The sequence below is a fragment of the Drosophila nasuta genome, chromosome 3 (assembly GCF_023558535.2).
Source record: "Drosophila nasuta strain 15112-1781.00 chromosome 3, ASM2355853v1, whole genome shotgun sequence".
Lineage (NCBI taxonomy): Eukaryota > Metazoa > Arthropoda > Insecta > Diptera > Drosophilidae > Drosophila > Drosophila nasuta.
In genome coordinates this window covers 5,431,131-5,444,216 of record NC_083457.1, presented here as the reverse complement: position 1 = coordinate 5,444,216, position 13,086 = coordinate 5,431,131, and the positions used below count along the sequence as shown (strand labels likewise).

At 38.0% G+C, this 13,086-nt stretch overlaps 5 protein-coding genes across 5 annotated transcripts; 1 reads left to right on the top strand and 4 right to left on the bottom strand.

Annotated features, from left to right (window-relative positions):
• The first annotated feature begins 3,030 nt into the window (after positions 1 to 3,030).
• Positions 3,031 to 3,905, top strand: LOC132791936 (trypsin alpha). The gene has a single exon (XM_060801069.1). It carries the CDS (start codon positions 3,049 to 3,051, stop codon positions 3,844 to 3,846), a length of 798 nt encoding a protein of 265 aa, XP_060657052.1. The 5' UTR covers positions 3,031 to 3,048; the 3' UTR covers positions 3,847 to 3,905.
• A 921-nt stretch (positions 3,906 to 4,826) lies between these two features.
• Positions 4,827 to 5,812, bottom strand: LOC132791935 (trypsin eta). The gene has a single exon (XM_060801068.1). The coding sequence runs from the start codon at positions 5,789 to 5,791 to the stop codon at positions 4,967 to 4,969; it is 825 nt and encodes a 274-aa protein (XP_060657051.1). The 5' UTR covers positions 5,792 to 5,812; the 3' UTR covers positions 4,827 to 4,966.
• Positions 5,813 to 7,679: 1,867 nt separating this feature from the next.
• Positions 7,680 to 8,621, bottom strand: LOC132791708 (trypsin zeta-like). Its single transcript, XM_060800738.1, has one exon. It carries the CDS (start codon positions 8,583 to 8,585, stop codon positions 7,773 to 7,775), a length of 813 nt encoding a protein of 270 aa, XP_060656721.1. The 5' UTR covers positions 8,586 to 8,621; the 3' UTR covers positions 7,680 to 7,772.
• A 49-nt stretch (positions 8,622 to 8,670) lies between these two features.
• On the bottom strand, positions 8,671 to 9,612 carry LOC132791709 (trypsin eta). Its single transcript, XM_060800739.1, has one exon. The coding sequence runs from the start codon at positions 9,564 to 9,566 to the stop codon at positions 8,772 to 8,774; it is 795 nt and encodes a 264-aa protein (XP_060656722.1). The 5' UTR covers positions 9,567 to 9,612; the 3' UTR covers positions 8,671 to 8,771.
• Positions 9,613 to 10,865: 1,253 nt separating this feature from the next.
• LOC132792629 (trypsin theta) lies at positions 10,866 to 11,692 on the bottom strand. The gene is given in 1 exon segment (XM_060802064.1): positions 10,866 to 11,692. A coding segment is annotated over 1 exon segment (783 nt). The 3' UTR covers positions 10,866 to 10,909.
• Between the last annotated feature and the right edge of the window lie 1,394 nt (positions 11,693 to 13,086).

Here is a 13,086-nt window from a genome sequence, read left to right as displayed (position 1 = left end):
GGTTGGTTCTTTGGTTGTTTTGTTTTATTAATACCAGTGGAAAAAAGTGAAATGACACTAGTATGAAAAATAATATTGTAATTGGTAGAGAAATATTGGATCAAGGATTATTAGTGGAAGTTTCTTATGATAATTTGAAAATCGTTAAAACTAAAGTTGTGAACGTGTGTGAAACCGTTCTACATGCTAATTCTGATAAGATTGAGACAGAAATGCTCGGAAATTAAAAAAAATAAATAAAAAAGAAGTTTCAATATTACTAAAGCAATAGTCAATATTTTATATTGAAGCATATTAGCGGTTGCAATTTGTATTGGATGTTCTAGTCAAGGCAGATTCTCATTTAACATTCAAAATGTTTTTTCTTGAGATTGCATTGGTTATGGGATGAAGGCAGAGGAGATGCATTCAAGGTTGGAGAAGGTAGAGTTGCTAGTGTCGTTGATCGTAGGAACATGGTGGAGGTCGCTAGATGCGAGAAGACAGAGTTTGATAAGGGTAAGACTAAGATAATTTGCTTCTGTGTTGCTTAAAAACAGTGAGAGACAGCAAACAAAATTAGACCCACAGTTCAGAGGACCTTTTTTTGATGGTCGAGGTATTGGACGGAGACTGGTGCATTTTAAAGTCTACACAGAACAATAGACGTTACAAGTACCTACACGAAAGTTTGCGAAAGCTACCGGATGTGCAAATCACAGAAGAGTTAGATGTAAATCATAAAAAGAAGTCTATTGGAAAAATCTATTGGAAAAGTCTGTTGAAACAAAAGAGAATTCGTGAAGTCATGTGATTGGCGATGGACGAGAGTTGCTTTAGAAATGCGATTGTTGATTTCGTGAAGCCAAGAATTGGGCGATGGACGAGAAATATGGTTGATGAATTCGTGAAGCCAAGTATTGGGCGATGGACGAGAAATATGGTTGATGAATTCGTGAAGCCAAGTATTGGGCGATGGACGAGAAATATGGTTGATGAATTTGAGAAGCCAAGAGTTGGGCGATGTACGAGAAATATGGTTGATGAATTTGAGAAGCCAAGAGTTGGGCGATGTAAGAGAAATATGGTTGATGAATTCGTGAAGCCAAGTTTTGGGCGATGGACGAGCATTGTGGTTGTTGGATTTCGTGAAGCCAAGTTTTGGGCGATGGACGAGTAATGTGGTTGTTGGATTTCGTGAAGCCAAGTTTTGGGCGATGGACGAGCATTGTGGTTGTTGGATTTCGTGAAGCCAAGTTTTGGGCGATGGACGAGTAATGTGGTTGTTGGATTTCGTGAAGCCAAGTTTTGGGCGATGGACGAGCATAATAAGAGAAGAGAAGTCAATGTTTTTGGCGATTGACAATTTAATTTGTTTGTATTTAAAAGTTGGCTAATAAAAGCCTGGTTATGTATGTACTTTGGATTAGGAACTTATTAATGTAAAATTTGAAAATGTTTAAATGGAATGGAAATTAAAGAAATGGCTTATAAGAGAATATAACCTGAGATATGTTAAAGTAAAGTTATGTTATGGAAGACTACATGGATTTGAGATTATTTGACTGGGTTTTTCTGAGGAATTGAAATTGGAGGAAAGTGAGATTGAAATTGAGATAGTTATTATAGACACGAGGACGTGTATATGTCAGAATGGCCGTGTCGGAGAGTAAGTAATGCAGATTCGACACACTGACGTCATTGCGCAGCTGTGCGTGCGTCTCGGCACATTGCTGCGTAGTTGTAGGTGCACTTTGGCATTTTGGCAATGCGTAGTTGCTTGTGCGTTTCGGCACATTGTCAATGCGTAATTAAGAGTGTGCATGTTAGATTGCATCATTCTTCATTTGCGCTTTGTCGGTTGTCCGCATTTTGTCGCTTTGCCAAGTACAGTTATTGCGGGGCGACAGCGTCGAGACGCTGTCGCCGAGTGTGGTTCGATGGCTATGGCGTAGACAGTAAAAGGATCGAGCGGGCAGTGTGCTCGTAGAATCGCCTGTGAGAGCATCGAAACTCGCTTCGCGATAATGAATAAACAGACTTCGGTAGAACAGACTCCGACAAGTATATGAAATATCCTTGCTGATATGATCTTAAAAATAAAGTTTTATATTTGATGTAATTACAGTTCAAATTGCAACATGTACATTAGGATTAGTCTTGACATGACTACAGTCACCCAACATTTCACTTGAAACCGTCGCATTCTTACTAATTTGTGTTGTACATATTTACAATTTGTTTTATTTTTAGCATCCGAAAAAAAAAGTTTGGCCCAATATTAAGGACCTATGGCAGTACTCCAATTGATTTTTAACCGCTCAATAGAGTTTTAGTTGTAATATAAAAAAGAGCAAATAGAAATGATAATTTAATAAATAATTTATTTTCAAAGAAAAATTAGTTTTATCAAAATTTAATCAAATTTTCTTTTATTAAGTCGCTGACGACAAAATGATTTTTGTCCTTATTATTTTTTCTGCGTGCTTTGATTCACACGAAAACATCTATTTGAAATATCCATTGAAAACTTTACTCAATTTGCATTTCTGAAAATTTCTTCCGAAAAATTAGTTTCCGGTAATAAATTTCAGCTGAAAATTCTATCAAAGGGCAATAAAGAATATCTTAGAAAAAGTTTAGATAAAAGAAATGCTTTTTGAGCGAATTTTGAACGTCCTTATTTTATAAAAATTTCCTTGTTGCAAGCGAAGAAAAATTCTCTGGTACAAATAAATAACTAACTACATCTGTTTTTTAAAATATAATATTTATAGTAAAACTATTATCCTATCAATTTAAATTTAAAGAAACTTTTATATTGGCTATTCCGATGATATCGATATTAATCGAATACGACCCAGGTAAAAGCTTTGCAGCTAAAGCCTTTTGGGCGATCTCATTAAAATCGTCAACTGTCGATAAGGATAAGATAAGGCAAACATTAAACTTAAAGCGGTTTAGATAGATTTATAACGTTTTCATTATCGCTTTTAATCAAGTTAGTTGAATAATCATTAACTTCTATAAAAACCGTGAGCTCCAAGAATTTCATGTTAGTTTGTAAAAATGTTTCGCATCTTGATCGGGCTTTTCATAATCGGTTCATCGTTGGCAAACACCGTCTTCCACAGCGGTGTGCCGATGCCAGACGGACGAATTGTTGGCGGCGAAACAACTAACATTCGCGAATATCCTCATCAGATTTCCATGCGTTACCGAGGCAATCACAGATGTGGCGGATCAATTTATAACAGAAATACCATTGTGAGCGCAGCTCATTGTGTGAATACTCTAGCTGATGCTTCAAACCTGACGATCTACATTGGCACCAACAATATCTTCTTCCCTACTGGCCAGGAGCTTGCTGTCCGGAAATTTGTCATTCATGACAACTACAGGACCATTAATAATGACTACGATGCAGCGCTTCTATTCCTAGACGGAGACATTGAGTATAATGAGAATGCTCAGCCAATTGAATTGGCAACGGAACGTCCTGAGAACGATACTCCTGTCCTTGTAACTGGTTGGGGAACAACTACTGAAGGTGGCAATTTGGCCAGCGAGCTGCAAAAGGTGGAAGTAAACATTGTCGAGAACTCAGCTTGCAAGTCCGCCTATTCCATTATGCTGACCAGTCGTATGTTATGTGCAGGCGTCACTGGCGGTGGCAAGGATGCCTGCCAGGGTGACTCTGGTGGCCCCTTGATCTACGAGAATAAGCTGCTGGGTATTGTGTCATGGGGCACAGGATGTGCTCGTCCAAATTATCCAGGCGTTTATGCATCCGTTCCTGATGTGCGCTCTTGGATCGAAGAGACCGCCAAACAGAGTGAAAATTTGGGTAAAATTGAATTTCTGTGAAGAATTCTGAGAATAAATAGAGCATGTGAATTTACAATAAATACTTCTCAAATCATAAAGTTCTACTTTTAATTGTATCATAATTTACAAAATAACACGTGTTAATCGGGTAATTTGCAAATATTGTTATCTATTCCAATTATAGTCGACTATGCACAATCGAGGGATACCCTAAGGGGTATAAACAAAATATCAAAATGTCAACGCTCCTAAAAAATTTGTATTGCTTTGTGATTTATTGATTAGCATAAAACAATGGTAATTACATTTTAAAATTTGTAATGTAATATAAAATGTTGCAGTTGTCTCTTTATAATAATACCGGGTATAACGGGTATAAGTAAAGACCCTACATATCAACTGTTAATTCGATTAAAGTAATCGCTTAAGCTGTTATTTTCAAAAGTACCAGTAATCGCAATAAAGATTATTTTGTTATGTATAAACAGAAAAAAGTCACTTATAGCAGTTGTGAGAAAGCGTGATCTATGTCATAATTTTTATTTAAGGTACAACTATGCAATTCCACAATGATTTGTAGATTTAAAAATCCTGTTTTATGATAAAAAAAACTAATACATAATTTATATTGATTCATTTATGATATGAAAAACATGTAATAATCATTATTGATAAGCTGAAAAAAATATGAAAACACACTACCGATAAGGTAAAAGGTATAATAACTTTGTACCTTCAACAAATGTAAATAACAATCAGAATGAGTCATCTCTGATCCCATAAAGTATACATATATTCTATATATATATATATATATATATATAGCCGATGCAGCAGGTATCTTACAGTCCAGCACACTCGACTGTAGCTTTCTTACTTAATATTATAACACCTGATTAAAACACTAATGATTACAGTGCCTAAAATAAAGCTCTTTATTCCAATACAACTAGCTTTTGTCAGAGAACAGAAGCTTTTCTAGTTGCTCTCTCATTGTCAACAGATAATGGTAAACACAATTCGACAGCGGACAATAAACTAATGGTTTTATTATAGAATCGTTAGAAGTTCGGTAAAAACATATAATTATCGCTCAATAATCGTATACAGCTACTTGATGATAAAGCTGTTGCCGCTTATAGGATAGTTTAACGCATTTTTATAGCGCGCCAGCGACTTGTAGAGTTTCATTGATCCATGATTTGAAGCTGGCGACATATGTATAAACAGTTGGATAACCAGGGCGACCACAGCCACGTCCCCAGGAAACTAGACCCACAAGTTCCTCGTCAATAATCAATGGACCGCCAGTATCTCCTTGACATGCATCATTTCCACCTTGTGCAACATTTCCGGCGCAAATCATGCGTTCGGTCACCTCACCCGCTCCATAGATGCTATTACATTCATCAGAGCCAACGATGGGTACACTTGTTTGTTCCAGATGGGGGCTAGAAGGACCCCATTCCTCTCGATAGCCCCAACCAATCACCAGGGCGTTTCTTCCAGTCGCAGGACGTTCTTCGCGTACTCCAATCTGGCGAATTCCATAATAGGAGAAATCGAAAGGGGTATCCAAGATGACAACTCCTATATCGTAGTCAGCCGTATAATAATTGAACTGTGGATGGTATGTCCAGTTTGCGGCGGGATACACTACTCCATCTGTCCCATTTCGCTTATTCGCAGCACCAACTACAATTAATTTCGTGTCCTCCGTCAGATCAGCCAAACATTGTGCGGCTGTCACCACGGCTCGCTCAGAATAAATGATTCCAGCACATTCGTGAAGGTAAGCCGAGTCGTTACTTCGTCGATATCGCAGTGATACACAATACGGATGTCGTGCTATGTCCACCTGGGATCCATTCACAATGCGTCCCTCCGGTTTAACTTCAGTAAGCCAAACAAAAGTTGGCAATGTTGAAATAAACACAATCAGGCTAATCCGAAGAATGTCCATGTCTCGTATGGTGATTCGCATCTGAACAAGCGACCACCTCGTTTTGAACTAATTACAAATGCTGTATTTTTAATATTTTGCAGTTTTCTTGAGGCATTTTGTGCGATTATCTTAATTGCGGGTATTTCAGATAGTCCCGTGTACAGGGTCCGCAAGATAACATGTTGCAATACTGAATTAAAGTTAACTGAATGGCTTGTCCAAAAGAGATTAAAAATATTACGTTAAAAGAGTAACATCTAATGCACAAACTTTAAGACTTTTAGACTTACAACTTTGGCTCATAACATTAGAAATTGTAACAACTCCGTTAAATTCTAATTTGCAACAATTTACCTTTACCAACTGGCTTCTTAATCCATGTCATTGATACTTTAACATTTCAAACTAATCAAATCGCTTCGAGGCTTATCATTTGCACATAGCTCATATTATCGACCATTTGAAATAACCATAAGTAATAGAAGTTATAGCCAAGTATAGACAGTACCAGACCGTGGATTTTTTACACACAAACAAATAATAAAGCTCTGTTATTAATTCTTATATACTGTTGTGAAAATAAATGCAAATATCTTTAAAGGTATTTTGCCGATCTAATTTTGCAATATTCTTTTACAATCGTTACTGAATTTTAAGCTATAGAAAATAATATTTTTTGATCATTAGTAATTCTTTGGGTTTGATCATCGATTATAATGTATGGTTCTTGCTTTCGATATAATATTAAATATTCTTAGCCTTCAGCTATTGTCGGCTTAAATTTAATATTATAAAGTTATAATTTTTGATGTAGCACACAGTACGAAATATTAATATACAAACACAGAGATGAATTATTTTAAAATTATTTGGACGCGCATTGTTTACTAAATTATAATGTATGTATATATTAATTTACAAATGTAATTAATTATTTTGAGTTGAATAGATGCTCGTAATTTATTATTTTATTTATTTCTCCAATAATAAATATGGATTTAAAAATATTTCGATCGAGCAATCACCAATGAAATAATTTAAGTAAATAACAAAAAGACAATTAAGAAAGCTATGGTCGAGTGTACTCGGCTGTGAGATACCCGCTACCCATTTTAAATAAACGCAAAACAGCGCGGCTTTTTTAATACTACAATATATCAAATGATATATTTGGCATATATAGAACACATATAGAACATTCAAAATATACTATCGAGTTCAAAATATACAAGATTGTCAGCCAAAGCAATTAAGTTCCGTAGTAAGTAGGCGTACAAAAGTATTTCTTTACTAACTTCGAATATTTTTGTCTGATCGCAACCAAGATTTTAGGAATTACCACAGCTATAGATATTATGGTATATACTAATATTCGTGACACTAGCTTTAAAATTACGCTTGTTATTCGAGATTTGATCTGCCTGCAAACACAATAACTGAAAAATATTAATTAATATTATTATTAAATGTATCTCTTATATTCTCTAAGATCTAGGTGTTCATACAGATGGGCAGACAGACGGACAGAGTCTCGGCTGCTGACGCTGATCGAGAATATATACATATATATTGTAGATGACTCTCCCTCTTTGTCACATACCATTGCTGCAGTCACTAAGTACCCTATGGGTAGCGGGCATATGAATGAATGAACGTTTCATTATGAAGTTCACGACTTATCAATCTTCATCAAAGTAATCACAAATAATGAAATATTAGTGCATACTTTTAGGACTCGCAAGAAAGGTCTCTAAATAGCGTGTTGTCAAATAATTGATTAAAATTTTAGTTAGCTTGTATTGACCAGATTGTTAACTGTTGAGTTAATAATCTAAATTGGGTCCAAATGATGTCTTACACAATCACAATCCGTATCGATTTAGAATTCCCCCGTAATCGAAGAACCAGATAAGAGCCGTGTAGTAAATCTGAACGCAACTAATGGGCGCGAATTTGGCCATTTATTTGGATGACATGTGACAAATGGGAATTTTTTTTTACTACATATGTATTTCATGATTTAAGAGCAAGTGACCTTGGAGTCGAGCCATTCACGCAGATAAGAGACTCGAGCATACACTCCGGGATATTCGGGATGAGCACATCCATAGCCCCAGGAGACGACGCCATGCAGCTTATTGTCCACAATCAAAGGGCCACCAGAGTCACCCTGGCAGGCATCCTTGCCGCCCACACCTCGCACTCCAGCACACAACATGGAATCAGTGATAAGCCCGGCATAATCTTCGTTGCACACCTCGTTACTCACAATTGGCACATCGACAGCCAGCAGTTGATCGGAAGCTGTGCCACCTGAGCTAGTCGTGCCCCAGCCGGTGATGGTGCTTATTGATCCCGCCTCGACATCCTCACTTGCCAGCTCAATGGCCTTGATGGTAAAGTTATTGACGGGAAACGGTGAACTCAACACGAGCACCGCAATGTCATGGTCGTAGGTGCCAGGATTGTACTTCTCGTGCATGATGATCTCGGATACGGAGACAATGACTCCGTCGCTACCATTGCGACGACTGGTGCCGGCCACAACCTTGTACTGACTTGGAACGGAGGCAATGATGCAGTGCGCCGCCGTAACAACATACTTGCCACCACAAATTACAGAGCCTCCACAGATGTGCGTGAATGCATTTTGTGGGGAGTTGATGGCCTTGCGACGCAACGAAATCTGATGCGGATGCACAGCCACATGGGTCGCATAGCCACCCACAATGCGTCCATTGGGTGAGCTGCGGTCCTGTTGCTGGGCAGGATGCGCCCAAGCAGAGACCAGCAAAAGCGCGGTGGCCAGGCAGATGAAGAGCGGCGCGTGCATTATGTTTAACAACGGCTGAAAGACTGAAATATGCCAAATAGCCCCTAATCGATGGATTGTAAATGAAACTTATCAAGCGGTCATCGACGATTAGAACACTCTCTTGGTCATAAATTTTACTGGATACATTTGGTTGGTCATACAACAGAGCGATAGGGCCGAATGGCCGCCATCAGCTGGGTTAATTTATGGGTTCGCCGCTAGCTGTTCGTCTATCCAGCTCTGGTAATGAGGAACGGCTGCATACACACCGGGATAATCGGGCCTGGCACAACCCTCTCCCCAGGAAACAATGCCCAGCAATTGATTGTCAACTACCAGCGGTCCGCCAGAGTCTCCTTGGCAGGCGTCTTTTCCACCTCCGGGCACGGCAGCGCAGAGCATGCCATCGGTGATGGGTCGCCAAGTGTAGGGTGCCTGACATTCAGCGTTGTCCACCAGCGACACCTGAACCTGTTGCAGTTGCATGGAGGCAAGTCCGCCCTCTGTGGTTGTGCCCCAGCCAGAGACCGTGGCCACTGCGCCCGCAACCGGTCGCTCCTTGGCCACCTGAATGGTAGCTATCTTCTGATGTGTGCCCACCGGGAATGGCGGTGAGACAAAGATTAAGGCTATGTCGTTATCGGTTATCGATGCATTATATTGCTCATGGGGCAATAACTTTTCTGCACGTGCCACTACACCGCCATCCATTCCAGAGCGCACCTCAGTACCGGCAACAATCAGGAAATTCTCTGCCAAGCGATTGTAGACACAATGTGCCGCAGTTAGAATCGCACGATCGCTGATCAAGCAACCTCCACAGGTGTGTGCATAAGCGCTGCTGCTGCTAGTCCTTCTCCGTAGGGACACCTGGTAGGGCACGTAGTAGGTTGAGGTAACTTCGCCTCCAATGATGCGAGATTCCACATCCTGGCTGTAGCTGGAGTCGCAAATAAGCAGCAGTAGGGCGATAACAATACCCAACAATTTGTTGTCCATTTCAATGTTTGGTCATTGACTAACTGGACTCGTATTTTTGTATACATCTGCATTCGCAGTTTTACCGTCAGCTGCTATCAGCGCAGCAATAAATGTCTCTATAAATGACAGATAAGGCATTTGATTGCCAAGAATACGAGTGAACGGGTTTTGTAAGCAACATGTATCGCATATTGGCAGTATCAGCCGTGATAAAGAATTGATCTAAACTTCTGAATCATATGCGTGTATAAACAAGGTCTCACACCTGATCAAATGAGACATTAAGTGTATAGTATATTATATATATAAATATCATTTAATTTTAATTAACATTTGAGTCATATAACGGGATCTAATGTGATCTTCAAACATTATATTATTGAAACAATTGTATTATATTATATTGGTTTTTTACTTCCTTAAATATTGATAACAAAAAAAATTTAATTTTTAAGCGTTATCAATTATATTTCACAATTTATAAAATATACCATTTTAAAAAGTAATCTTCTTTTATGTACAAAATAGAATATATGAATGTGCCCACTGTGGTTACTAGAAGCTTTTCATTAATGATAACAGCAAACAAAGCTTTTGCAACAATGCTTTGGCGGGAAACAAACCATCAATCAACTCAATAACTTATTATTAAACTTATTTTTCCCTTATAAGCTTATAAAAGCTTACCGTACATTAAGTAATTAGTTAGTTTTATTATATAATAATGTTAGAGACAGTTCGTGAATTGTTATATCTGCTATCCATAGAAGGGTATTATAACTTTGTATGTATGTATGAAATGTATGGAACAGGCAGAAGGAGTTATCTCTGACCCCATAAACTTTATATATTCTTGATCAGCGTCAACAATCGAGACGATATAGCCAAGTCTGTCTGTCCGTATGAAACACTGAATCTCAAGGACTACATATAAGAGATAGAGTTATGCTTTTTTTCGACAGCAGTTTGTTTCAAATTTTTGCATTCTCACGTCCGCCTCACAAATCGACAAAAATCGAATAACAAGCGTAATTTTGAAGCTAGAGCGACGATTTTTGATAAACACAATAGCTATGAAATTCTTTTGTATAGGGAAAAACGCCTGTTGCAATAAAGTCTCACTTGCTTTGGCTGACAATCTGGTATATTTTGCACTCAATGGTATATTTTGAATTAAGTAGTCCAGTAATATACCAAATATAGCCTTTGGTATATTTTCAGTGATTTTGAGATATATTCATTTAGTATACTTTATAATTAATACCAATACCACAATGGGTAGCGCGTATCTCACAGTCCAGCATAGTCGACACTGGCTTTCTTACTTGTCTTCTTGGGCATTCGTTTATTTTAATAGATTTCTACAATTTTTCAGTGTACTCAATTATCCAATCCCGTAGGGTTGCAACATCGGCATAGACACCCGGCGTCAATGTTTGAGCACATCCGTATCCCCAGGAAACAATACCAACCAATTGATTGTTGGCAACCAATGGACCTCCCGAATCACCCTGGCAAGCATCCTTCTTCTTTTCATAGGCGCAAACCATTGTGTCCAATACGATGTCACCATATTTGTAAGTATCTGAAGCACATTCCTTCCACTGAACGATATAAACGACTACTGATTGCAGTACCTTGGGCAAAGTCATACACCAGAAGTAACACTTAGAGCCCCAACCAGTGACAACGGCAGCAGTTCCTGTCGGTGGCGTTTCCTTGGCCAGCTCGATGTAACGTATATCCTCTGTCTCGGCAACACTCTCGGCAAGCCTGAGTAGTCCAACATCGTACTGCAGGGTCTGGCTGCTGTACTTATCATTGTAGATTAGGCTCTCGACGGCAACACGCAATCCGCCTTCATTGTAGGTCGTTGAACCCAAACGCACCCAAATCTTGGATGCCTTCTGACCCTGTAAACAGTGAGCTGCAGTCACTACAGTATTGTGGTTAATCAAACTACCTCCACAGAAGTGGCTACCGCTTTTCTTTTGCAGGGAGACTTGGTAGGGATGAGCTCTAATTGTAGTGTCCTCGCCGCCAACAATACGTCCCTCACGCTCAAAAGGATTAGGTGCTACGCCAATAGTACCAGCCCAGGCACCAACTGCCAAGCAGACCTATATTGCTACCACTCGAAACATTATGTCAAACACTGAAAATTTAAAACTAAAGTGCTCATATTTATAGGTATTTCCATATAAATGGATTGTGAGTTCCACTTGACCATTTGATCTAGAGATGGAAGCATATGTTTTACATTGTTTTTAAAATTGTAAAAACTAGGAAAACTTATCCAATTAATTTTATAAGTACATACATCTTTTAAGATAATGATAACAACTAAGAAGTCACAATTTTCCGCATTTTTATATAACATGAATATTATACCCACCAAATCTTCACATGATCACGTTGCAAAATATCGTCAGCACTCGTGTCACGCACTCATCGTAAGTAATCTCTCAAGTAGAGTGTCCAGACAATAAATATTTTGACAGTATCAAAAAAAGTATAATAACTTAAGTTATGGCATTAGCATATATAGTATACGGTCTTAATTCTTGACTTCGACTATAATTTATTTGAAGAGCCCAACCCAATGCCTTATAACTCATTTCTGACTTGACTATCTTTCCCATACAACATTGTTATCTGCCAAAGGCACTATTTCAAATCGAAATTCGTATTTATTGTCTTTTGCTAAATCTCGGTACCTAAATATTTTATGGTCTATTGTTATAATGCCGCTATCTATTATAGCTCATTGAGTAAAACCTTTGAGTAATAGCTGGCTTTTACGCCAACGCCCATTCAGGCCGATTCGTAATAATATTCGTAATTTATTTATGATGGTGTCTGTCGAAGATACTACACATGGCATCAAGTACAAAAGTCCAATTGAGGTTACGATTTTGAGTTCCGTGTTTATCTTTAAAATGTACTCAAGTGATCATTCTTAGTTAAATGCGCACATCGAACCTTTATCTCATATTTAATTGTGCAAAAATTTAATTAAAAATATCAATTATCAGTTCGATTCTTCCGAATAATTGAAAAACAACCATGCCAATCTGTATATCAGTGTAAATTCGTAGAATAGTATAGTTGCTTAACTCTATAAGCGAATGAACTTAGGGATCATCGGTTCCATGTTTTAAGTCAAAAATCGCGTGATTTTGATATAACTGGATAATGGATTGGTCACTGAAGAACAAAAATAAAATATTTCTTCCACATGCCTAATTAGTTAACCTTAAAGGAAAGTTTAGATAAAGAATTCAAACCATTAGAACTGAATGAACTTTATGAATGTAACATAAATACAATGAAAACTATCTAGAAGTGTGAAATTTTCTTCGACTTAATAAATAGGAGTACTTGAGCAATGAACAATTAATCTTCGTCTGTCCAAGTCAGGAGCTAGCACATGCTCCCTATCAATAGTTGATTAGAATTTTAGTCAAACTGAATAGTCATTTAAAAACAAACATTTCTTATTTTGGGCGTGTGTCGCACTCGAAATTGATTAGATTAG